At 42.2% G+C, this 23,569-nt stretch overlaps 1 protein-coding gene across 2 annotated transcripts in view; it reads right to left on the bottom strand.

The window, feature by feature from the left end:
• The window catches only part of LEF1 (lymphoid enhancer binding factor 1), a 120,235-nt gene that overhangs the window by 3,632 nt on the left and 93,034 nt on the right, over positions 1-23,569 (bottom strand). Inside the window, exons 9-11 of one of the 2 annotated variants that reach the window (XM_068974889.1) lie at positions 15,377-15,484; positions 10,181-10,229; positions 9,470-9,510 (exon numbers count right to left, since the gene is read on the bottom strand). In XM_068974889.1, the coding sequence (XP_068830990.1) occupies positions 9,476-9,510; positions 10,181-10,229; positions 15,377-15,484 (192 nt within the window). In that variant the 3' untranslated portion in view covers positions 9,470-9,475. The remainder of the gene's footprint in view (positions 1-9,469; positions 9,511-10,180; positions 10,230-15,376; positions 15,485-23,569) is intronic. The other variant, XM_068974891.1, reaches the window with a different exon arrangement.

Raw genomic sequence — 23,569 nt, 5'->3', positions numbered from 1 at the left:
AACACAAGCCTGCTCTTTCGGGGCGGGCGCCCCTCTGCATGTGTGTATGCAGAGAGCGGACTTCTAGAGCAGAGAGCGAGCATGACAGAGCTGGTTTGCCCTGTCCTTCTAGAGGGGACAGAGGCGTTTGCTTGTCAGGGACTGGTCTGAGGGACCTCTAGAGATTCGCTGGGGCTCCTGGTTCCCTGTAGGTCACAGGAGCTGGCGAGGAGGAAGGGACAGCGTGGGCTGAGCCCTGCGGCACCAGGCACTGGGGCAGACACAGTGTCATGCAACCGAAGGACCGGGCTATGTGAGGCGAAAGGCCTTGGCTAAGGTCACCATAGGGGGCAGAAATAGCTTCTGAGCCTTAAACCCAATTTCTTTCCACCGCACTGCAGAGCTGAGTTACCACTCCTTTGCTTCTCGCCTGCCCGCCTGCCACACCCGTGAGCCAGTCAACAGCACTGTTAGGACAGTGGGGGGGGGGGGGTCTACATCTAGACTGCTGCCCACCCCAAGATGGCCTGCTCTCAGAGCAGGACGAGAGGACAACGAGCATGAGAGTTAACTGGGAAATTTAAATCTATAGATTTAAAGTGTAACCTACAAAAGGCAGATTCAGGTCTTTGAAAGGATTACCCAGCATTTGAGAAAAAGAACGACCGATAATGTGTGGCTGGGAAGGCTGGTGGTGTCTATTCTTTCTCCAGTGGAGTTAGTCCTTAAGTCCCAGCATCAAGCTAGCTGGCCCCCAGTCCCCAGCTGTAAGCTCTGATGCAAGATGATTCCCAAACTGTGGAGGAAGGAGGGAGAGGTCAGGGCCATGAGGGGTCACTGGCCTTGGGCTTGGACCCAGGTCATTTAAACCACGGCAAGGTCACTGCATCTGTGTGGTTTCTTCCCTTGTGGGTATTCAGAGTAAATCACTATCCGGGCAACCAGACTTTGGCAAAGTTCAGACGACTCTGAAGCAGGCCTGTAACTATGAGTAAACTGCTCTAGGGGCTTTCTTATTCCCATCTGCAGCTATTGGCTTCTCTTCTCATCAGCCCTTTGCCTCTCCCTTGTGAGGAAGAGGGAGCCAACATCACACTGGTTGGCTGGGCCTCACAGATCCCACCCTAGACCCTTACCTCCACGGGAAACACTGCAGAAATATTCTCGAGGAAAGTTTCGAATAAGAGAGCCTCAAAATCCATTTTACTTCTGTATATCAGAGTGCTTCAGGAGGACAATATCTATGGAGACTCATCTACCCATCTCTGAATTCTTTATCCAATTCACCTTTTCTCTCCACAAGTTCTCCTCACTAAGGATGCTAACTTCCCCTTCAGAAAGAGAGGCAGTAGAACTAGCGCACGCTCCTTTCTCTTTCCACCGTCATTTCTGCATGTGTAGGAGTCTGGGAGTCTTAAGTGTGTGGGGCCTAGGGAGGTGACGATGCGTTGTGGGTTCTGAGCATGAGCTCTGAGAATATCAGTCCTGGGCTGGGTGAGCCCCAGCCTTTATCACATCACCTGAGTTATCCTCAGCAAGCTACCTGAATGTAAAAACCTCAGTCTCATCTATAAAATAGAAATATCAATAGTACATCATTACACCTCATAATGTCGCTGAGGGGGATGAAAGGAGATAATCACCCGTGACAGACTGCGTGCCTAGCAGCTGAACGGTGCAGGGAGTGTTGGTTACTGCAGAGAGTGGAGACGTGCGCTAAAGAGAAACAGAGCTTGGTCTGAGCCTGACGCTGCTGCACACCGACCGCACGGGCCTAGACAAGTTCCTGACATCTTCTCACCCCTCAAACAGCGCAAAGATCCCTCCCCATACAAGGCTGCCACAAAGCAGGGCGTAGAGGCTCCTGTTAGTGCATCCACACAGGATACGTGGCCCAGCAGTGTTGGTTTTGTTGTTCCAACCTCATGTGGCACGTTTGGGGGTAAAAGCAATTGTTGTATTATTTACAGAATTTCTGGTGGAAAATTAAGAATAGAGAATTCTGCAAAGTCTATCTTATCAAATGTATTATAAAATTTCTTCTACAGTGTCTACAGAAATACAGTGATACCTGGGAAAAGTAATATCAAAGGGCAGCAAAAATTTTGTTATATTTACAGAGACTATATCTAAAAATTTAGAAAACTTCAAGTCATTTGACTTAGGACGTAAACAAAAAAGTGGGCACTACTGTTTGACTGAAATGCTTTCCTTTCTTCCCCCTCATTCTGTTAAAAAAAAAAAAAAAAAGAGTGACTTTGCTAAGGCAGGATCACCTCAGATTATTAGACTCACTCCTCGGATCTAAGACCTGGCAGCTTCAGACCCACAGAACACAGCTGAGGAAGTGGAAGGGCCTTAAGCTCTCACTGCAGTAACAAAAGATTCATGCAAAAAAAAAAAAGGGCACATTTACCCTTCCTAATAAGAGCACCCTCCATATGCCAACTCAGACTCTATTTGCTTTTAATGTATATATTATTCAAATAAGCTTTGTTTTCTGGTTCCCAGATCCACAAAATGGATCTGAAGGAACATATTTACTAGTGTCAGGGAGAGATACAGTCCCTGGTCAGAATGAGAAGACAGTAAATTAGAAAGAGCGGATCTTTAGAAATCCCCTGTTATTTGGGGTCATTTACAAGTGTCAGACACCATCAATTCCTTGTTGCCATATACCATACAGTACATTACACTACAGAATAATGGCATGAGGTATTAAAAAATATTTAAATTACATGTACTCTGCTGAACAAAGAGCGGTACTCACGAGAGTTAAAAAGTACATGTTTTGATACTTAAACAGGTAAACCTAAAGTTCTCTGGCAAACTCCATTATCCAGAAGGAAAATTCTCTCAGTTTCAGACAACTCAGTGAGAAAACATTCTATTATACCAAATTTGTCCAAAACATTTTATTCTATCAACTATTCTTAAGGGCTTGGATCTTAATTTCACAGGTTTCCATGGACAATACTGAAGACCACGTGTCTCGAGGGTTATAAGAGCCTTATTCTTCTCTCTGTCTACTATCGTTTTTTAATGACACATGATCACTCCTGCTAGGGGTCAGTTTCCTATTTGTTTCCCTTTGTTTCCCAGGCAACTTAAACCTGGTTTTAGCTCTTCTGACCATTCAAGAGCGGCACAGAACTGATGGGAAGGACCCTGCAGCACTGCAGAGGTTTTCAAAGCTCTCTCCAGAAGCACGGTCCTCTCCCCGTGCCCTCACCAGTGCACAGCTGCCGAGATAAAACCACCACGCGCGCTAGACTGACAGCCCAGCCACCAGCGTGTAGCGCACCGAAGCCGGCATCTGCCTGCCTCCCTCTTGATGATTCCAGTGCCAACACACCCCTGGTTTTTTCACTTTCTCCTTATAAGCCTTCATTTCTACTTTGAGACTTTGGACAAGCCTTCGTGTTTCCTAGGTATTTCCAGTTTTACTAGTCTGTAAACAGTTGGCTTTGCTTTCTAACTTGACCAGCCTACCTGGGAACCAGAGGCTCACTGATAGTTAATGTGGGTGACTACATCTGTCCTCGGGGAACAGAGTTCAGGGCAAAGATTAGGCACAAGTGTCAAACTCACTAGGGTGAGCTTTAAAAACTGTATGAAGTAAATGTTTTTTCTCAAGGAGACTCCTGAAAATCTTTAGACCTCTCCCTGACTCTTAGGAGCACACAGCCAAGTCTCAGGCTTCAGGCAAGTCTCCTGGAAGACCTTCAGTCAGTTCTGAGGAGGATTCCAGTCCAATCAAATGGAAAGCTAGAAAAACTTTTTAAAAGATGTAAATCCAAGCACTGCACAATCAACTATTGTGCTGTCTACTATACTAGAAACTACTTCTCCCACACACCTGTTGGCCCAGGAAAATAAAGGCTAAAGTTTTCATTTAGGAAAAAATATTTTAAATTCTCAGTTTAGCAAGTGTACAAGGTAAAGATTATTCCAAGGCCAAAATCATAGTGTAGTGTGTCTGTATATGGGTGCCTGTCTGTATCTCTTGGTGTGCTAAACTTGAGGTTTTTTTTTTTTTAAAGGTAGCTTGTTTTTATTTTTTAAATTTATTTATTTTAATTGGAGGCTAATTACTTTACAATATTGTATTGGTTTTGCCATACATCAACATGAATCCACCACGGGTATACACGTGTTCCCCATCCTGAACCCCTCTCCCACCTCCCTCCCCGTACCATCCCTCTGGGTCATCCCAGGGCACCAGCCCCGAGCATCCTGTATCATGCATCAAACCTAGACTGGTGATTTGTTTCTTATATGATATTATACATGTTTCAATGCCATTCTCCCAAATCATCCCACCCTCCCTTTGGGACAGAGTCCAAAAGACTGTTCTATACATCTGTGTCTCTTTTGTTCTAGCATACAGCGTTATCATTACTGTCTTTCTAAATTCCATATTAGTATTAGCATTAGTATACTGTATTGGTGTTTTTCTTTCTGGCTTACTTCACTCTGTATAATCGGCTCCAGTTTCATCCACCTCAATAGAACTGATTCAAATGTATTCTTTTTAATGGCTGAGTAACACTCAATGCACAATGCTGAGTAATACTCAATACACAATGGAGTATCACTCAGCCATTAAAAAGGTAGCTTGTTTTTAAACTAGACTTTCGGTGTTATATGATCAAAGGAAATACACTGAAATATCATAATTTATATAATTTTAAAATAGTGGACTTTTTATATGTTTTGCTAAAGTAAATATTAGTAAACTAATCAGTAATATTTTTTAAGTTAGTAAACACAGAATAATAATCTCCACCTTTTCAAAAATTCTTAATTCTTTGCTGCTTCAATTCCTCATGAATCTTAAGTCAGGAAGGGAAGTATTTGATGATAATCTTTGACTTCTGACAACCTTAAGATGTTACATAAATCAAATCTAACATGTACCAGAATACTGGAAACTCACAACTTGATCCTTGTTCTTTCAAACCCAAGAATTCTTCCATGACTGCACAGCTCAAGTGTGACTTACTACTCCAGGAAGCCTTCCTTGAGCTCGTTTTGTGTATTAATACTTCTTGTTCTCGTTAACACAGTGGCTGTAGGTGCTTGCTCTCTACCATAAAACATATTATTTTGTAATTGTTCATTTGTATGCCTGTATCCTCTTAAACTGAGAGTTCCTCTGGGAATGGGCAGGGTTCATTTAGCAAGTCACCCCACTGCCTAAAGCAGTTCTTGATTTGTACAAGTAGACCTCACTGGATGTTCACAAAGTGAACAAACAATTGGTGTTTATGACATTGGCCTTCACGGGAGAATGTGTGCAGTCTCACTGCCCAGGGCCCTGGGCTCCCAGCATTCCCACAAATGAAGAGTTAGTTAAAAAAAAAGCTAAGGATGAATTTGGATTTCTTGAAAGATCCCACAGCTTGGAAATCACCTCTGATTTGGAGGAATGCCTTTTATAGATCCTAATTCTAATTATTCCTAAAGTTGGCTACAAGATGTTGAGTCTGGGTTAATGCTAATTTCTTTGTTTCAACTTGATTTCACCAGAATGACTATCCTTATAGAATGCACAAAAGTTGAAACACACAGGCAGATGGGGACACGGCTGGGTGTATGAAGCAACTCCAATGGCATTTCCCACCAACAAAGTGAAAGCATTAAATGAAACTTGTGTCTTTTAAGGAGACGAGTTCTCAGATGGCTTTTTGTTCACAGAGGAGTCTTTTCCCTATAATCCACCATATCCCATGCTAGTTCAGAGTAATGAGCGCTCCCTACCATTTGAGCTACATCACAGACGTCTAAGCTCAGTGATCTAATTTAACGGGAATTTCTTTTAAGGAGAGCAGGATAACGGTAAGTTTCATTGTACAGAGGGAAACCCTCTCAAAAATCTCTTCACGTTGGAGCCACAGCCTCTTCCCCGTCTGGGCACTGCGTTCCATCAGCTTTGCCTTCCTGCAGGGATAGCCTGACTTCAGGATTTCCCTTCTGAGCTGAGAGCAAGCCCTAAGAGTCCTCACGCACACTGTGGGCAGGATCGAGCCTAAGCAAACCCTCCATCTGTCTCGAGCTCCTCTCTAAGGTGGAGCCAGCACAAGTGGGACTGAAGTCTGACAGACAAGAGGCCACATGGCGCCATCAGCAGCGAAGCGAAGCCTCGAGCTGGAGGCAGTGCTTCTGAATCTCATTCCGGGGGCGAGGGGAGGCGACCTACACAGGATTACGGGCAAGCACGTCGTTTTCAAGATCATACAGGCGCCTTATTCTACAGTGCCACTCCACTCGGACCTAGAATGAGGACAGATTAGTAAACAGAAAAGAGACTTCAAGTCCCTTTTCTAACACTCAGGAGGCAGGGCAGCCCGTGGAAGCACAAAGCAAACCAGGAAAAGTTGGGACTGGAGGCAGCTGGGAGCTTAGAGGCCAGCAAACAGTCCTCTTTCACTTCTGCCTTCTGCTGCAGGACCAGAGGCTCCTGACTTAAACCTACTGCCCCAGGTCATCACATGGCACAGAGAGGGCGACTGTGAGAGCCTGGGTGGCCTCAGTCCTAGTCTAAGCGCTTTCTAACAGCAGGATGCTCTGTTGCCCTGGTCTTCCATCTAGAACAATACACAGAATACCCTCCATGGGAAATAATCGGTTATTACTGAGCGCCACCCCCTCAGAAGGCCTTTTATCATCGTCAGCCCGAAGCCGACCCTCCGGTCACTCTGCTTTATTTGTATTACAGCACTTACACGTTTCTGTTTGTTTTTAATCAGTTGCCCTGCCAGCAATGTAAGCAGAACAGAGCAGGGACCTCTGGAGCCTCATTCAATGCTGTATTTCCAGAGCTAACTGGCATTTATAAAGTGCCCAATAAATGCTGCATAATAACTAAACAAGTCAACTACTACCCATAGAAGTTTCTGAATTCTTAAAACAAAGAAAGGGGTGGGGAAACAGTAGGGGTGGTATCATTCCTAATTTGCTGAAATCTTTATGAATGCAAATCTGACCTCTCTGATTAGTAACTCTTATCAAATGACTGGCCGTGCCGTTCTCTAAAATAGGGTAGTGTGGAGGACAGGACTTCAAAGGCTGCATGACTGATCCAGCACCGAGACGGGAGAGGAACACTGAAGACTCTGATTAAGTGCAGCCCAGCTGACAAGAGCTAAGAATTTTTTCTTGGGGCGGGGGGAAAGTAAGCTTTGTTGTGTTTTTCTGGAGCAGGGCAGAGGGGACACCCTGACCTTAAAAAAAAGAGCAAAGATGAAAGTGACAAGGAAGCATAATGATCACTGTAACGTGATTTTTTAAAAAGGAGATACTTGGGGTACATTCTAGAACAAAAAGGCATTTAGCTAATCTTCGAATCTGAAATACTATTTAATCATAAAGGACACAAAACCAAATATCAAAGTCTGAAGTATAGAAACACATTTCTGCATGATTTTTGAATAGAAACAGCATTAAAGATGGTGGTGCAAACAGAGGACAGAGTAGATCAGAGCATTATCAGTCCTTAGCATGTTGTGCTTATGAGGGTTTTCCATTTAGAGCCAAGCATTAAAGGGGCTGCTGTCCATACCCAGGTGTTCAGTAATTAAAAGGACAACAGTCTTCAAAAAATAAAATGCGACAAAAAAGGTACAAAAGCACATGTGTTTACTACTAGAACTATTTCTAAACTATGATGCTGTGAGTACCCGGGGGCTGGGCCTGTGCTCCTGGTAACCCAGCTACAAGGCCTGCTCAGAAGAGGTCCTCAATAATAGCTATTAAGTTGAATTGAATGTGAACATCAGTGACATTATTTTTCTGATACCCGTTTGGTCACTTGTACGAAGAGCTGATCTTTATACTCGGAGAAAAGCCTGCCACTAACGACTAGTTTATAGGACTTTTGAAATCATAAAACAACAATGATGAAATTGTGAAGAGCTCTGGGACTCTGAATAAAGATGAAGAAAGTCTCACAGAGGAGAGGACAGCTGAACTGGGTCTTGGTGTGGGGTGGAGGGATGAAGGGAGGCCACTGATGATAAACAAAGAACCCTAAGGGGTGGCACTTACTGTTCCCATTTTAGAGTGGGGGGAAATGAAGATTAAGAACCTCAAGCTGGGCAAACAGTGGATGTAAAATTCGTATCTATTTGGTACCAAAATCTCTGCAGGCTTTCCTAGGAAAGTCCATTGAAATTTTAGCACCAAGATTAAGTTTTAAAAGTTTAAGTGGTCATCTGGTTCTAGTCAAGAACGAAATGACCCACAAGCTAATGCTCTCCTCCTGAGAAACACCATGCTCAGGCAGAGGAAATGGGCTTTCTGAGCACAGGGACAGCACGTGCAGCAGCCTCCATCTGTCTGGGGGACGCAAATGATTTTGTTTGGACAGAGCACAGGACACATGGTTGGCGGTGAGGAGAGGCAGAACACGGAACCTTGAGCAGGCGGTAGACGCAGGTCCGCGCTAACGTGGTCTGCACTGTGTCCTTCAGACGGTGGGGGGGAAGCCCTGGCCCTTTTTAAGCAGGGAAGTGGCACCATCCGTTTGTGTTTCGGCAAATCCCTCTGAGAGCAACACAAAGAACTGGCAGAAATGAAGTCTGGCAGCAGGACAGTTATCCAAAGGCTAGTACAGTGACCCAGAGGGAAAGTTAGAGCACCTGAGCTGAGGCTCTGGACTGCTGAGTGTGGGAGGAAAGACTCGAGACAGACGCCAAAGATGGGAGTTGACGGGACTGAATGCAGGTTCCTAGAGAGAAGAGAATCAAAGGGAGCGCCTCGGAGGAGAACCGAGAATTCACAGACACACTAAGAATTTGAAGCCTAGCAAAGAATGAGGTAGTTTACAAAGCCAGATTTCCACCAGGGCTGCTGGTCATACGGTCAAAAATCAAATAACTACCATAAGCAGGAATGAAATAAATTTAGCTATAAAGATGAGAGCGAGATCTAGCAATGGTTACCAATAAAGAACTTGATAGTACAACATAGTTAATAAGTCCATGAGCCATATATTTAAACAGAAAAAAATGAAGCCTCTTTCTCCCTAGAAATAAATATGCTACTTGTAAGCCTCTAAATATCATCCCAACTGAGAAAAAGTCTCTACAGAGCAAAACCTTCCAAGTCCTGAGCCAGTGTGGGCCTGAGTTCCTCCAGCACAGCCCCAGGTTTGCAGAGTAAGATGACATTTTGCTGGTTTCTGTTACTTGTCTTTTAAGCAGGCAGATTGCCACTGGTTAGTAAGGAATGGTTGACGAGAGTTAGGGGAAAGGGAATGGGGAAAGATTAAAGGGGCAAAAAGGGGAAGAAGAGAGACACAGACTATATTGCAAGTCTATAGCCGGTATAAAAACCATCAGATGTTTTAAAGCACTGCTTTGATTCTGGTGGGCTTTCCTCTTTAAAGGAGCAATGCTGAATGGCATCAGTATAAGCAAGAAGATTCACAAGCAAGTGCCTCTGTTTATAAATAATGTCAGCAGTAGGACCAGAGAGTCGTTCTTACCATGTTTCAGATGTAGGCAGCTGTCATTCTTGGACCTGTACCTGCAGAAAATTGTGTCTTTAACAAATTTTTATTGAAGAGGTTTTTGTACATTCCAAATACGTAGTAGCTACAATATAATGTGGACCTCTTTGCTTTATTTTTTTATGGTTCTTATACCAGCCATTTTTATTTGTGCAGTACAAGTAGAGGCCTTATCTTTAATGAAAGAAAAGGGGAAATAAATAGGACCTCACTGATTGATGCCTTGAATTACTGTACAGGAAAGATAAACCCTAGCATCATGTTTTATATTTTTAAATAACCCCAAACCATAGAAAAGATTCTCCAGGGGATACAAGGTGGCATATCACAGGGTCATCATAAAAAACTGTAACGTGAGCAATTATGCAACTAGAAGAACAGAAGTGTCAAAGCAAAGAGAAGACATAAACAACAAAAGCAAAAACAAAACCAAGGAAAAAGGAAAACAATCACAGTTAACAACGAGGATTCCCAGGAACAGGGCTTGGGGGAGCTTTTTAGATGTACCTTCACACAGTCACATGTAAAAGAAAGGTCTTTGAAACATTTTAAAGGAATTTCAGGAAGAAAAGCCGAGTTTAGGAATCACAGTAGAGCTGAAGAATAAAGCAGTGTATGGAAAGATGCAGACTGCTTTAAAGGTGCTCCTCAGAAGCAGAATGGGCTGCGAAGGCACATGGGGCCTACCTGATGTGGACTCCTGTAGCTTCTCTCTCTTCCTCTTCTTTTTCTTACCCTGGAAGAAGACAGGCACACTGTCATAGACTGTACTGTGAGCACATGGATGACTGTGATACAAAAGGACAGGCAGGCAGTCAACCGAGAGAGAGATGCCTCATTATCTCTTTCTTTACCATCCGTACCTAGAAACCGAGAGCAAGAGAACAGTTCTCATCTGTGACCTTTGTCTTTTTAGCTTCACATTTAATGTCATAAGTACTGAGTTGGCAGTGGCCACACGCACACAGGATAATGATGTCCTAGGGCTGTGGTGGGCTTCCCTGGTGGTTCAGGGGTAAAGAATCCACCTGCCAGTGCAGAAGACGCAGGTTCAGTCCCTGGGTCGGGAAGACCCCCTGGAGAAGGAAATGACAACCCACTCCAGTATTCTTGCCTGGGAAATCCCATGGACAAGAGGAACCTGGAAGCTACAGTCCACGGGGCAGCAGAGAGTTGGACAGGACTTAGCAGCTAAACAGCAACAACAAGGGCTGTGGCCACAGACACCACCTCCCATTCAAGGAAAGCCCACATAAGGAGGTACTCCGGTACTCCTATTATTGCTAACCATCACACTTAGAATCCACTTCTGGTAGAGGTGATGATAAATCTTCCTTACTATGAATTCGACCATCTAATTAAAAATCCACAATGTTAACAGGATCTTCAGCCCCTGTGGCACAGATATGACATAACTGAGACAGCAGTAGCGGGGTAAGACAGAACTTGAGAAAACTCAAAAGGTAATCGTAAAGACTCATTTACGGCAGCTAAAGACCTTGCTTCCTAAAAGACATAACAACATGAATATTCCTGCAATTTAAAATGCAGTTCAAAATCACCTTAATCACATATTTCCATTTTAGGTCTATTTATACTGCTTTAATTTTCTGTTTTCCTTCATAATTACTTTCCCCTCAAAAATAATTGTAACAAGGCATAGACACAGTATGTAGTCCACTTATATGAATAGTAAATGACCAACCTAGATTAGGATGGTCTTTTCAAATAAGTATAACAGAACACACATCACATCCAGCTTCTCTGTCTGCTGTAATAATCACATTCACAAAAAATAAAACCATAAGATTATATTGAGTATATTGTACAAATATATAAAAGTATGTATTTTCATGCACCTCAAGATATTTTTTTTTCATGTCACATGACCTGATCTTGGGAAAGTTGACTGAAACTGTCCTCATAAACACTAAGGCAAACAACAGATATTAGTAACCTTGGGAAATGGCATACCAAAAATAGTGGAGTCATATTAAGATGATTAAGGTACTCCAGGAAGAGGGGAGCAGACAGAGGAAGAACATGCTTCTCATAGGCATTTACTGTCCCCCTTTCACATAAGTCATTCCCTCCCATGCAATGACTTATGGTTTTCAGAAGGTGCAATAAGGTAGTTTCATGTACATGGCGCTTTCTTCCTCACCTCCTCCTCCTCCAAGCTCCCATTCACCCTTTTAAGATTCATCTCAAGTGTCATGTAGGACTCTTCTCTGAGAGGTTCCCACCATAATCTGACTCCTCACAGGGGCCATGATGAGCTGTGTCCCTGGGCCCCTTACCACAGGGCTGTCAGCACTGCCTGAATCTCAGCTCATCTCTGCCACCCAGCACATGCCTAGCACGTGCTTAGAACATGCAACTGTGGCCTGACATGTCAGACTAATGTTGCTTTTGTGAAATCACCTGTACTATATTCTAGGAATACACCTGTGCTTCAAGAGAACTTACATTTATGGTAGACAAAAAGACTTATGGAGTTTGGATATATTTGTGTTAGTTTACACAAAAACAAACAAAATTTCATGGTAGTAAATAAACTTTTCATGAAAACCATAAATAGTACTGGGGTTTTAAGCACTACATTTAGAAGCTTCAATAATACAAATATAACAATACACCTAAGAATATATGTTCACTGTTGATTTATGAAAGCCAGTTACAAAATGAAAGTTATAAAAACAAATTGAAGCTATATAATGTGTGATGCCTTAGGGCATTTTAATATTAAATATTGAGATATATATTTAATATGATCTCAGTGAGCATTAGGATAGTATTCTGACAAAGAAAAGCTAAGATACAGAGCATATATCTTATTTAGACTGTATTCTTGTACTCCTAAGAATACTCTGTAATATCTTTAGCTAAAATTGATACCACTTGATTGACTTCTGTTTGCTTTAGTAATTACCAGGCTTATTTTGATTATTATAAAAATTTTAAGTTACAAAGCTGGGATTCCCCTTCATTCAAAGAGATCCTAAAAATCAAACTGTGCAAACAATTTCCTTTAAAAGTTGTGCCAAGGAAAATCTTTAAAGGTAAATTCACATTACACTAGTCTTCCTTAAAAACTACTTCCCATCTCTCCACATGGAGAGAAGGGTAGAGAGAGAAAAAGAACATATGTTTCTTTTATCTCTTTTTACAAGTGGCAACTCACTCTTCAAGGATCAGAAACAGAAACTTCGTTCAAAGACATGATATCACTTGTATGTAGAATCTAAAATACAACACAAATGAACATATCTATGAAACAGAAGTAAACTCACAGGCATACGTAACTTTGGTTACTAAGGTGGGTGGGGTGGGGAAGGAAAGGATTGGGTATTAGGGACAGATGCAAACTATTATATAGAGGATGGATAAACAACCAGTTCCTATTGTACAGAACAGGGAACTATATTCAGTATCCTGTGATAAACCATAATGGAAAAGAATATAAAAAAGTACACACACACACACACACACATACATACAACTGAATCACTTTGCTGTACAACAGAAATTAACACTGTAAGTCAACTATACTTCAATAACATAAAAAGAAAAAAAAAAGACATTCAACATGCAACACTTAATCTATGTAAATTCTCAGCACAGCAAAGCTCTCCCAGGGGGTCAAAGAAGGAAGACCATTCTTCCCTACAGGCCAACCACATCCGGATGAGACCCAGGACAGGGTTAAAGGAGTATACTTTAGGACTGAAACCCTTTAGCTGGGGGATTGATCTTCCCACTTAAAGGGCATCACAAAGGCTCTATCCAGAAAATACTAATTACAGTCCAGAGAACAGAAGCCCAGTTCTGAGAGGCAACTCTTCAGCTAAAGCTGTCTTCCTAAGGAGGCCCTGGCAGACTGAGCTGGTCTGTCTGGAGGAAGGAAATGGCACAGACTGTGCAGTCTGGGGGACTTGGGTGTTCCTTGCAGCTTAGCCACTACACAGCCCCAGACAAGTTACCTAACCTCTTGACTCTTCAATTTCCCTCATCTGTAAAATGCAACAATACTGTTTATGTCACAGGATTATCCTAAGGACTAGAAAACAACACACAAAGCATTTAAGACAGTTCTTGACAACTGGCATGCGGCAGTTACTAAAGCAACCAAGACACAATCCAGGAGAGTCGATGAAGCTGCTGCTCCCAAGTCACAAACAGCAGGACTGTTACCTCCTATGTCATACTTGTATCCAATGAGGAAGCTCCAGATCCTGACCAGTGGGGACTTTTTCTTCCATGTTACAGGAGACAGTGTGTCCCCAACATCTCTGTGCCTCATGATATGGGATGTATGACCTCACACTTGTGGCCCCACAGGATCATCCACAGCAGTGGCCACACGTTAATTTACATGCTGATTCACGGCTTCGCCATTCTTAAAAAGGACGACTGTGTCTAATAGGAAGACAGTCCTAGCTGGCACTTGAATGCTAGCCTCACAAGAAACATGAAAATGATCTTCAAATTTTTAAATTAAGAACTTAAGTGATCAAAAACATTCCCTCTATAAAATATGATACAACTGATATCACTTACAGTATTCTTTCTCAGAAGTAGTTTTTGCTGTATCAAGACAAGAACAAGATGTTCAAACTAAAAGTAATAAAAGAACTGGAAATAAAAACGAGGTGCTTACTCCAAGGAGATCCAACCAGTCCATTCTGAAGGAGATCAGCCCTGGGATTTCTTTGGAAGGAATGATGCTAAAGCTGAAACTCCAATACTTTGGCCACCTCATGAACAGAGTTGACTCATTGGAAAAGACTCTGACGCTGGGAGGGATTGGGGGCAGGAGGAGAAGGGGACGACAGAGGATGAGATGGCTGGATGGCATCACCGACTCGGTGGACATGAGTTTGGGTGAACTCTGGGAGTTGGTAATGGACAGGGAGGCCTGGTGTGCTGTGATTCATGGGGTCACAAAGAGTCAGACATGACTGAGCAACTGAACTGAACTGAAAATTATGATAATACCTACTCCATCTAAATAAAACATATAATGGACATCAGGGTATGTTAATATGAAACAAAAAAGTGGATTTTTACTTAGTTCTAATTAGTCTGTGGCAAAACAGTCACATGAATACATTGTAATAAGTGTAAAATAACGTAATCCTTTTTGAAAAGAAATCTGACAATATATATCAAAAGCCTTTATAATCTGTACTCAACAATTTTACTACTTTGAATCTATCCTATAAAAATAAGTCCTAAATACAGGAAAAAAAAAAACCGTTATTATGCACAGTTCATTGCAGGATTATTTCCACTTATTAAAAAAAATAGCAAATGACTAAAAAGCAGGGAAAAAATGGTTAACTGTGACATTCACTCAATGAATATCGCGTACCTATTAAAACTGATACACAGAAACACTATGCCGTAACAGAAAAACACGTATTGTATATAAGAGCAAGGAGCATGGTACAAAAGTGTATGTATATACACACCCAACCACCCACCCTCAAACACACATCCAAGTAAAAAGGGAAAAATATGCACAGAAAATATACTGGAAGAGAGTTAACTAGTTATTAATAATAATCATCTCATCATTATTTACATGATGAGACTGCGGGCTTTAAAAACAATCTTTTCACCAACATTTCAATGATAAGGATTTTTTTGATTAAAAAATCTTACTTAAAAATATCATTAGCATATAGCCAAAAAATTATGACAGTGCAATTTTCAAAATGAAATATAACCATGAAGTCTTTATTATAAAGTTCATTAACTTTCAAAAATAGAAAACAATGCCAGCATTAGTTACACTCTACAGCACATTTCCCTTACGAGAGTAACACAGGGAGAGAATGAGTGAGAAGAGAGAGCCGTCGGTGTGCAGAAGGCGCTTACATAATTGTCTCTTGCAGACCAGCCTGGATAGAGCTGCATATGTAGCTGTCTTTCCTTCCGCGCTAATTCATAATATTTAGCCTGCTCTTCACGAGAGAGGGCATGCCACTGAAAAACAAAGGAGAAGGCGGGGGGGGGGGGAAATCAAGTAAAAGCAAAATAGCGATAGTATTATATATTTCATATTTCAGACAGTGGAGAATGAAAATGTTAAGAATGTAATCTTTGACTTTTAAATGGCAGACTTGACCACGTGTTGCAGAAATCCATCTGGAGTTTGGTGGCTGCAATGAGATTCCAACTTTTGTTTTCCTGTCCTGCTCTCACATTACATGAGACCTGTCCAAGTATCCAAAATGAAATGGCCTCTTGCCCAGCCTTTCTCTCCTCCAGGGCCAGTTAAAGAGAGTGTTCACCAGTAAGCTTCAACACCCAACTTACCCCTTTTTCATAGTTTGTGGCATATTCTGCCATTGAGTCCAAGTGCTATTTATTAATGCAAACTTTCCACAGGTCTTTTCCACACAGATATCTCCTCACCTCACATGCACACTCTCCCACTCTGTCATATAAGGAATTTGAAACCTTCATTATATGACCCTGTCTATAAAGCAAGACATCAAAAATCAGTCTGTCTCCATCTCTTCACCCTCCCCTCACATTTATAGAAACACTGACTGTCCGCAGGGAGAGCACAGATAGCACGGTATAATTGCCACGCACACTTTGTGTTTGGTCTTCTTCTGATGGAAAACAAGGAGCATGGCCTAAATTTATTTTGACATCTACACTTTCAGACTGAAGGATCTAATTTGGAGAATGTAGCACTTGACACCTTGCAAATTTTTCATTTCCCTTTAGGTAACAGATATTTATAGATCATACAGAGCAAAACAGCAAGGCACTGTTCGGGATTTTAAGCAGCCTGAACCCTGTATGGTATAACTGACTGGTTCAAGATCAAAAAAGGAGTACAGCAGGGCTGTCTGCTGTCACCGTGTTTGCTTAAACCATACACCGAGCACATCATGAGAAATGCTGGGCTGGATGAGTTACAAGCTGGAATCAAGATAGGCAGGAGAAGCATCAACAACCTCAGATATCCGGATGATATCATTCTAATGGCAGAAAGCGAGGAGGAACCAAGAGCCTCTTGATGGGGGTGAAGGAGTAGTGTCAAAGAGCTAGCTTAAAACTAAATATTAAAGAAAAAAAAACCCAAGATCATAGCATCCAGCCCCATTACTGTGTGGCAAATAGAAGGGGAAAAGGTGGAAAAAGTGACAGATTTCCTGATCTAGGTCTGTCAAAAATCACTGTGGACAGTGACTACAGTCATGAAGTCAGAAGATGATGGCTTTCTTGGCAGGAAAGCGATGACAAACCTAGACAGGGTGTTGAAAAGCAGAGACGTAACTCTGCCAACCAAGTCCGTATAGTCAAGGCTGTAGTCTTTGCAATGGTCAAAAATGGTTGTGAAAGCTGGACCACAAAGAAGGCAGTTCAGTTGCTCAGTTGTGTCCGACTCTTTGTGACCCCATGGATTGCAGCATGCCAGGCTTCCCTGTGCATCACCAACTCTTGGAGCTTGCTCAAATTCATGTCCATCAAGTAGGTGATGCCATCCAACCATCTCATCCTCTGTCATCCCCTTCTCCTGCCTTCAGTCTTTCCCAGCATCAGGGTCTTTTCCAATGAGTCAGTTCTTCTCATCAGAAGGCCAAAGTATTGGAGTTTCAACTTCAACATCAGTCCTTCCAATGAATATTCAGGGCTGATTTCCTTTAGGATGGACTGGTTGGATCTTCTTGCAGTCCAAGGGATTCTCAAGAGTCTTCTCCAGTGCCACAGTTCAAAAGCATCAATTCTTCAATGCTCAGCTTTCTGTATAGTTCAACTCTCACAACCATACATGACTACTGGATAAACCATAGCTTTGATTAGACAGATCTTTGTTGGCAAAGTAATGTCTCTGCTTTTTAATATGCTGTCTAGTCTAGGTTTTGGAGAAGGAAATGGCAACCCACTCCAGCCTTTTTGCCTGGAGAATCCCAGGGATGGGAGAGCCTGGTGGGCTGCCATCTATGGGGTCGCACAGAGTCGGACATAACTGAAGTGACTTAGCAGCAGCAGCAGTCTAGGTTGGTCATAGCTTTTCTTCCAAGGAGCAAGCGTCTTTTAATTTCATGGCTGCAGTCACCATCTGCAGTGATTTTGGAGCCCCCAAAATCAAAGTCTCTCACTGTTTCCACTGTTTTCCCCATCCATTTGCCATGAATTGATAGGACCAGATGCCATGATCTTAGTTTTCTGAATGTTGAGCTTTAAGTCAACTTTTTCACTCTCCTCTTTCAAACTTTCATCAAGAGGCTGTTTAGTTTTTCTTCACTTTCTGCCATAAGGGTGGTGTCATCTGCCTATCTGAGGTTATTGATATTTCTTCCAGGAATCTTGATTCCAGCTTGTGCTTCACCCAGCCTGGGATTTCACAAGAGGTACTCTGCATATAAGTTAAATAAGCCAGGTGATGATATACAGCCTTGACGGACTGCTTTCCCTATTGGGAACCAGTATGTTGTTCCATGTCCAGTTCTAACTGTTGCTTCCTGACCTGCATACAGATTTCTCAGGAGGCAGGTCAGGTGGTCTGGTATTCCTATCTCTTGAAGAATTTTCCACAGTTTGTTGTGATCTGCACAGTCAAAGGCTTTGGCATAGTCAATAAAGCAGATGTTTTTCTGGAACTCCTTGCTTTTTCGATGATCCAACGGATGTTGGCAATTTTATCTCTGGTTCCTCTGCCTTTTCTAAAACCAGCTTGAACATCATGGAAGTTCATGGCTCATGCACTGTTGAAGCCTGGCTTGTAGAATTTTGAGCATTACTTTACTAGCATGTGAGATGAGTGCAACTGTGTGGTAGTTTGAGCATTCTTTGGCATTGCCTTTCTTTGGGATTGGAATGAAAACTGGCCTGTTCCAGTCCTGTGGCCACTGCTGAGTTTTCCAGATTTGCTGGCATATTGACTGCAGCACTTTCACAGCATCATCTTTCAGGATTTGATATAGCTCAATTGGAATTCCATCACTTCCACTAGCTTTGTTCGTAGTGATGCTTCCTAAAGGCCCACTTGACTTCGCATTCCAGGATGACTGGCTCTAGGTGAGTGATTACACCATTGTGGTTATTTGGGTCATGAAGATCTTTTTTGTATAGTTCTTTTGTGTATTCTTGCCACCTCTTAATATCTTCTGCTTCCGTTAGGTCCATACCATTTCTGTCCTTTATTGTGCCCATCTTTGCATGAAGTGTTTCCTTGTTATCTCTAATTTTCTTGAAGAGATCTTTAGTCTTTTCATTCTATTGTTTTCCTCTATCACTTTGCACGGATCGCTGAGGAAGGCTTTCTTATCTCTCCTAGCTATTCTTTGGAACTCTGCATTCAAATGGGTGTATCTTTCCTTTTCTCCTTTGCCTTTAGCTTCTCTTCTTTTCTCAGCTATTTGTAAGCCCTCCTCAGACAACCATTTTGCCTTTTTGCATTTCTTTCTCTTGGGGATGATCTTGATCACTGCCTCCTATACAATGTCATGAATCTCTGTCCATAGTTCTTCAGGCACTCTATCAGATCTAATCCCTTTAATCTATTTGTCACTTCCACTGTATAATCATAAGGGATTTGATTTAGGTCATACCTGAATGGTCCAGTGGTTTTCCCTACTGTCTTTAATTTAAGTCTGAATTTGGCAATAAGGAGTTCATGATCTAAGCCACAGTCAGCTCCCAGTCTTGTTGTTGCTGATTGTAGAGAGCTTCTCCCTCTTTGGCTGCAAAGAACATAATCAATCTGATTTTGGTATTGACCATCTGCTGATGTCCATGTGTAGAGTCTTCTCTGGTGTTGTTGGAAGAAGGTGTTTGCTATGACCAGTGTGTTCTCTTGGCAAAACGCTGTTAGCCTTCGCTCTGCTTCATTCTGTACTCTAAGGGCAATTTTGCCTATTATTCCAGGTATCTCTTGATCTCCTACTTTTGCATTCCAGTCCCCTATAATGAAAAATACATCTTTTTTGTGTGTTATTTCTAGAAGGTCTTATAGGTCTTCATAGAACCATTCAAATTCAGCTTCTTCAGCATTACTGGTTGGGGCATAGACTTGGATTACTGTGATATTGAATGGTTTGCCTTGGAAACGAACAGAGATCATTCTGTCGTTTTTGAGACTGCACCCAAGAATTGCATTTCAGACTCTTTTGTTGATTATGAGGCCTACTCCATTTCTTCTAAGAAGAAAAAAGGTGGCAGAATGTCAAAGAATTGATGCCTTTGAACTGTGGTGCTGGAGAAGACTCCTGAGAGTCCCTTGGACAGAAAGGAGATCAAAGCAGTCAATCTTAAGGGAAATCAACCCAGAATATTCACTGGAAGGACAGATGCTGAAGCTGAAGCTCCACTATTTTGGTTATCTGATGTGAAGAGCTGAGTCACTGAGAAAGTCCCTGATGCTGAGAAAGACTGAGGGCAGAAGGAGAAGAGGATGTCAGAGGACGAGATGGCTGGATGGCATCACAAATTTTGGGAGATGATGAGGGACAGGGAGGCCTGGTGCGCTGCAGTCCATGGGGTCACAAAGAGTCGGACACAACTGCATGACTGAACAACAACACTGGCACTTTGTGTGTTTACATAAAACTTACCCCAGGCCCTCAGTAGCAGTTTCCCAGTGCGTCCTCCTACTTTCCAAATGCCAGGGTCTGTTGTCAGCAACTCCCAGAGAACTGGCTGCACTCTGGGGGACCCACTGGCCGGGGGTGACGGCACAGGGGCAGTGGCTGTAGGAGGCATGGGCCAGAGCCCACACCACTCGCACCTGCACACATGTGTGCCTGCACACATGTGTGCCTGCACACACTCTGGATGAGTTCCGCTTCCACTCCAGCGCTCCCAATTCTAGGGTGTACTGCTTCTATTTCACTTCCTGTTAAAGGCTGGGTGGTTCTTTCTCATTCATGTCTACTGTGCGTATTAATTTTAATTACTTTCTTCTTGCCTTTTTTTTTAATGATGGAAAGAATGGTATGACTGGACTGGAGAAAGGAAGGAGAGGTGAGAGAGAGAGCAAGAAGTGAGCGGTGAGCAAGAAGAGGCTGTGCTCGATGACCGTGGTCCAGTGGTCAGGACACAGTCCCTATAGCACAAAGGGGATGTGCCTCCTCAAGGACACAAACACCTGCTGCCCTTGCCCCTGGAAAGGAGGGGACCTCACCTCAAAGAGAGCACTAAAGTGCCTGTGGCCTCATCCCAGTCTCCCCTCCAGCCTCCGGGCCAGAGGTGGTGGGACCCACAGGCAGGGCAATGGATTCCACTCCCTTCAAACCGCCCCTTGAAGGCCAGAGCCTCTAAGTTGATGACACAATGATTTAATTGCTTGAGAAGTGCAAAGTGTAAAGTTAGGAACCATGACACTCAGAGGAACTTGGCCTGAGCCTACAGGCAAATCAAATAATATAGTTTTCTTTAAAAAAAAAAAAACGTTGGGAGAGGGAGGGCAGATAGGGAGGTGATAGAAAAAATACAAAACCTGAAACAAGTTACCTGAGACATAATTCTTTGTACCAGCAGAGTAATCACAATTAGTCAAGTTGAGCCTAAGAAGGCATGTCTGGGGAGCAGTGGAAGCTGAGGCAGGAAAAGTCTCACTGCCTCTGTCCACTGAAAGTGAAAGTGAAAGTCACTCAGTTGTGTCCAACTCTCTGTGACCGCATGGACTATACAGTCCATGGAATTCTCCAAGCCAGGATACTGGAGTGGGTAGCCAGGCATTCCCTTCTCCAGGAGATCTTCCCAACCCAGGTCTCCTGCATTGCAGGCAGAGTCTTTACCAGCTGAGCCACCAGGGAAGCCACTTTTCTAAACATGAGGTTCTGACCTAGAGCCCTTCACGGGGAGAAAAAGCCACACCAGGCACAGTGGAAGAGATCAGCCTACCTTGGGGGAGGGAAAAAAAAAAGACTCATCATTAGTATTTAGATAGTTCTGGTGCTAACATGATTGGCAAGAGGCAAAGCATTATCAAAAAGGAACAAAAAGAAGACTAAGAAGAAAAAAGATAAGAAGTCTTACTTTGTAAATCTGTTCATTCATTTGATCAATAATCTCTCATACTACTGCAATATGTCAGTGCTACTGCTACTGCTAAGTCACTTCAGTCGTGTCCGACTCTGTGCGACCCCATAGATGGCAGCCCACCAGGCTCCCCCGTCCCTGGGATTCTCCAGGCAAGAACACTGGAGTGGGTTGCCATTTCCTTCTCCAATGCATGAGAGTGAAAAGTGAAAGTGAAGGCGCTCAGTCATGTCTGACCCTTAGCGACCCCATGGACTTGCAGCCTACCAGGCTCCTCTGTCCATGGGATTTTCCAGGCAAGAGTACTGGAGTGGGGTGCCATTGCCTTCTCCAAATATGTCAGTATAGAGATACATTTTATCTGGACTAGTAAATAAAACTTATCTCCCAAAATACGTATGGAGGTTGGGTCTTCTACCCAAACAACCGGTTAAACAAGCAGGAATTTTTCAGTTACAGCAGGAAATTTAGGTTGACAAGACCCCAGCTAACAAAACTGAGCAAAATTCAAAGTTAAAAAACAGACCACAAACTAAACTGTTTACCTGCCTTTTCAACTGCTTTTAGCTCCTAGAGATTTATAATTCACAAACTCAACTCACAAATGAAGCATCATTTACTAGAGTAAAACAGTTAAGTAAAATTATGATATATTAAAGTTTTATGTTAAAAACAAAAGCAAAGTCTGATTCAAAGGTAAAAAGATGATCTTAACAGGCATTTCTGAAACACATATTGACTAAAAGCGTTTTTCCATCTCTTTTGCTTACTGAAAGATTCATCAAGTTGTTGGGAAAATACCCATTTGAAGAAACTTAACACAGTTCCAAGATTTAGAAATTCTGACAATAAATATGCAATAAATGGACTTCTTTTAATAGTCTAGAAGGTCTGAAAAAGAAAAACCTTAAAATAATATTTATTTTATTATTATTTATAGTATGAAGAAGAAAACTGGAGTCATTCATATGAATGAACATTTCTATGTTAGAGATAAAGGTGAGTAAAAATCAAAAGATAAAATGTTCCAGGATGAATTTCAAATCCATTATTAAGAATTCTAATTATCCTAGTGTAAAACTTCATGATTTTAAAGCTAGGAACTTTAAAGAACTAGCAAGAACTATCCTGCCAGAGGGGAGTTATGAAAGGATAGAAAACCTGATCTTAATCAAAGATCTCAGAGACCTATAAATAGAAACAGGTGTCCAAATCAAAGACAGAGAGAGACCCTAAATGAGAACCATCCTTTAGGACACATGCTCTGATCTGGGGATTGTTAAGGGAGCTGAGAAAGTAGCAACTGTTGGAAATGTGCATTAAAAATAGGAAGCATACGTCCATATCATATCCTTAACTCTCTTGAGCAGGAAAATAATTCCCACTGGAGGACCATGGACCTTTAACTTGGGGGAAAGAAAAAAAAAGTAAGTGTTTTACACAAGCTGAAAAAAGAACCCTTCTTTTCCTCTAATTTCTTCTTTTGAAGGGTCAAGGGGAAAAAAAATGATGGGAATCACTCATCTGCTATGATCTGGCTTTGAAAATCATTGTAATTATTGTTATTAAGTGTTTAAGAATCCACAGGGAGATAGAGTATTGTACACAGGGCACCAAAAGAGCTATAATCTACCACCACATCCTACCCCCGAAACCTGGGGTCTTGAAGATTGGAAATAGCTGTGTTTTTATGCCATCCAACAGGAATCTATAATTCAACAATGCCTGCTCTCCGCCATCTGCTTTCCTCACATGGACTGGAAATCTCCTAATGTTTTCTGTCATGGATGCTGAAATGTATGAGGTTTTTAACAAACACGATGAAAATGATCAGCAGCAGCAGCTAAAACATGACCTTTAAGTCCCACAAAGGTTGTCAAAACCTTCCTTCTTCTGAATGTTCATTTGCAAACCATGAATTTCTTGAGAGTTTGCAAAAACAAATACACAAGATCATATTTTAAGAAGTCACCACACATATATGAGGAGCATCATACAAGTTAAGCTGAAGCATTTCTAAAACTTCAATGGAATTATAGTAAAATGCAATTCAATGAGAAAAATTCC

The sequence above is a fragment of the Capricornis sumatraensis genome, chromosome 7, assembly GCF_032405125.1.
Source record: "Capricornis sumatraensis isolate serow.1 chromosome 7, serow.2, whole genome shotgun sequence".
In the NCBI taxonomy this organism is placed as follows: domain Eukaryota; kingdom Metazoa; phylum Chordata; class Mammalia; order Artiodactyla; family Bovidae; genus Capricornis; species Capricornis sumatraensis.
The sequence above is the reverse complement of the archived record's forward strand: the minus strand, read 5'-3'. Positions and strand labels throughout refer to the sequence as shown.